General features: G+C 32.2%; 1 protein-coding gene across 1 annotated transcript; it reads right to left on the bottom strand.

Moving 5' to 3' along the window:
- Positions 1-1849: 1849 nt before the first annotated feature.
- Positions 1850-2111, bottom strand: MONOS_14058 (uncharacterized protein; the record flags this gene model as incomplete). The annotated part of the gene is made up of 2 exons (XM_067866826.1): positions 1850-1856; positions 1918-2111. 2 exons carry the CDS (start codon positions 2109-2111, stop codon positions 1850-1852), a joined length of 201 nt encoding a protein of 66 aa, XP_067720282.1.
- Between the last annotated feature and the right edge of the window lie 727 nt (positions 2112-2838).

Genomic DNA, 2838 nt, shown 5'->3' with positions numbered 1-2838 from the left:
ACATTGCATTTTAGCGATTCTTTTATTTAGATAAAAGAAACAATAAAATACAAAATTGAAACGAAAGAAAGTACATTCCTCCTCTCCACCCCCAAGTTAATTGTGAAATACTGAATATGGAATAAATGTGAATAAAGTTTTCATATTTATTTCTTTCATGATTTTTTTGTTAGACTTTAATCATTAGGTTGAAAATTTTAAAGTCCAGAGAGAAGAACAAACTCATTCCAATATTTATGATGAAATGTTGCATCAACAGCATAAGTTCAATGAATAAAGTTTATGTGAATTGAACTCGTAAAAGGATTTATACACATATGACTTATTTATAAATGCCATTGATGGATTTTTTAACGAAAATATTCAACAATCAAGCGCTTTCGCTAAAAGTAGATTTTAAAATTGATTGACACAAAAACAAAAATGTTTTGAAAAATTGTGATTTGTGTAACATTGATTAGATAACTTTTTGTGTGAAATTTGGAATTATCAAGTGTTTTATACGTGAGTTTTCTTTTTTTGAACTTTTGTGATGATTTTCACTTATTTTATAAAAGAGATGCAATTTGAAATGTCAAGATTTGAAATTTGATTGTTTTGAATGTTTATAATTTGCATTTTGATTATATAATGATGTTAAAGCTTCTCAATATCGTTTATTAACCTAGAAAATTTTATATTTTCCGACCTATGCGCTCTTCTGGCATTGTTCAAGGTTTTCATACTGAAAATGAATGAAATGAAATTGTTTGATCTGCTCAAATTTTCAGAAAAGTGCTGAAAGGAGGCTGCTGGAGCAATCGAATTAATGAATGGATAATTGTATTTTTTTTTCAGAATGATGTGATGCAAATCATAAGAGGAAAACTTCTGAAATTGGAAAGAAGAAAAAGAAAAGTCAAAAGAAATTTTCTCGTTCCGTTTTTCTTTTCATTTAATTTTGAAAAATATGAGAATTAATATAACTATTGCAAAAGACTTCAAGTCATATTATTTTCTGTTTGGTGTAATGACACAACAACAAGAAAAACTGAAATTTAGAGATATGAAATAAATATCATTTCATTTCCTCTATTGTTCATGCATCGATCAGAAATATCCAACCATAATTCACTTCAGATATTATTGTATTGAAGTTATAATCAAACATTTCATGAAAACTCATCATGACATCTTTTCATCCTTTTTCCTCCTTTTGTTCAGCCAAACTTCTCTCTTCATCGCTTTTCATTTTATTTCGCTGTTGTCTTATTCCTTCTTGTTCTCCACTCCATCGCGAAGACTTTCGAAAACTGATAAACAAATTTCAATCTGAGTGCATCCAACTTCTGATCGAACGATCCCTTCCAAGCTGCCATCGATGGCTCTGCCTTTCATTAACCCTTCAATTTCTATCAATCTGCCATCCATTGCTCCATAGAATAAAACAAATTCATTCCTTCCCCATTCCTCTCTTGGTATCCTTTGATGCTCCAATTGCCCCAGCAACCCTGTTGATAGGCCCTGAATATTCTTTGCTCCACAACGCGCATGAGCACAAGAAAGACTCCAATGCTCACAGCCATCTCTTCAAAAGTATCTCTTTTTCTCATTATCATCATCATCTTCTTTCTTCTCTCTCTCTCTCTCTCTCATTTCCAATTCCTTTGCTGCCTCCTTCCAAAAATCAGGCTCATTCGCGGTGACTGTTTCCAATGATCCTTCGCAGATAAACATGGCTAATCAAAAACTCTCAAGCTGACCGACTCACACAAGCACAGCCAGATTGTTGTGCTCTGGATGATACTCCATGATTTCCGCCAGCTCCTTCAGGGATCCTTCTCTTTCTGTCGTCTATTCCATATTTTCTCTATTTTCTGAAAAATAACAAAAATAACAATCAAAAAATTGTTTCAAACCCGAATATCATTGACACGCCTCAAACTCAGCAAAGCCATATTCACTTCTGTTTGTATCTCCTCATAGTCCTCTCTCTTCAACAAAGCATTCACAAAGCAACGCACACAAATCGAAAGCAATCCAGGCGGGTAGTTTTCACTCAGAGAAACTTGGCATTCGCAAAGATCAATCACCTGCTTTTCCCTCTTTTTCTTCTTTCTTCTCAGTTTCATCAGCAATCATTCCTTTCAACTCTTCCGTTCAACTCGGAAAAATGAAAGCAACAATTCAGTGAACTCTTCATTATTTTGCGATATTCATCATACTCTAATATGAAAACTGAATTTTCAGGTGAATATTTTCCTTTCTTTAATCTTTTTCTGCACTCTGTTGAGCAGCTCTACGAAAACTGACGAAATTTTATTCTCATTCAGTAAATCCAAAACTTTAAAGGGTTTTCTGTTTTTATTCATCCTCATCAAATTATTCCATCTGCGAAAACAAGTTTGAAAATTTTTTTTCTTTAGAATAAATCATTATGATGAGGAATTCAAACGCATTTTCACAACAAACCTGAGAGAATTTTTGTGTTGCCCGTTTCTCGCAATTTGGCAAAATTGAATCCGAAGAAGAGCACAATTTTTATCATTCCTTTTGAATGAGCTTATGAATGAAGAAAAAAAATTGTCTATCAATAAGGACGATATGCATTTTTTCTACAAGGAGTATTCAGTCTCTGCCTTAATTAAAAAGAGCAAACACTTGTCATATTAAAGTAATTAATTGTTTCATTTTTTAATTATGAGAAAATGGGGTTTTATGATCTCACATTAAAATTGAAAAAATTTGAAAATGAATGCAAAACAAATAACTTTCATTCACAAAAGGCGACAAAAATTGACTGTCCTTTTTTTTTTTTTTTTTTTTTTTGTGGAAAATTTGTGACGGACATGACGAACT

This window comes from Monocercomonoides exilis (genome assembly GCF_001643675.1).
Source record: "Monocercomonoides exilis strain PA203 chromosome Unknown scaffold55-566112, whole genome shotgun sequence".
Lineage (NCBI taxonomy): Eukaryota > Preaxostyla > Oxymonadida > Polymastigidae > Monocercomonoides > Monocercomonoides exilis.
Note: the sequence above shows the minus strand (reverse complement) of the source record. Positions and strands in the feature narration are given on the sequence as shown.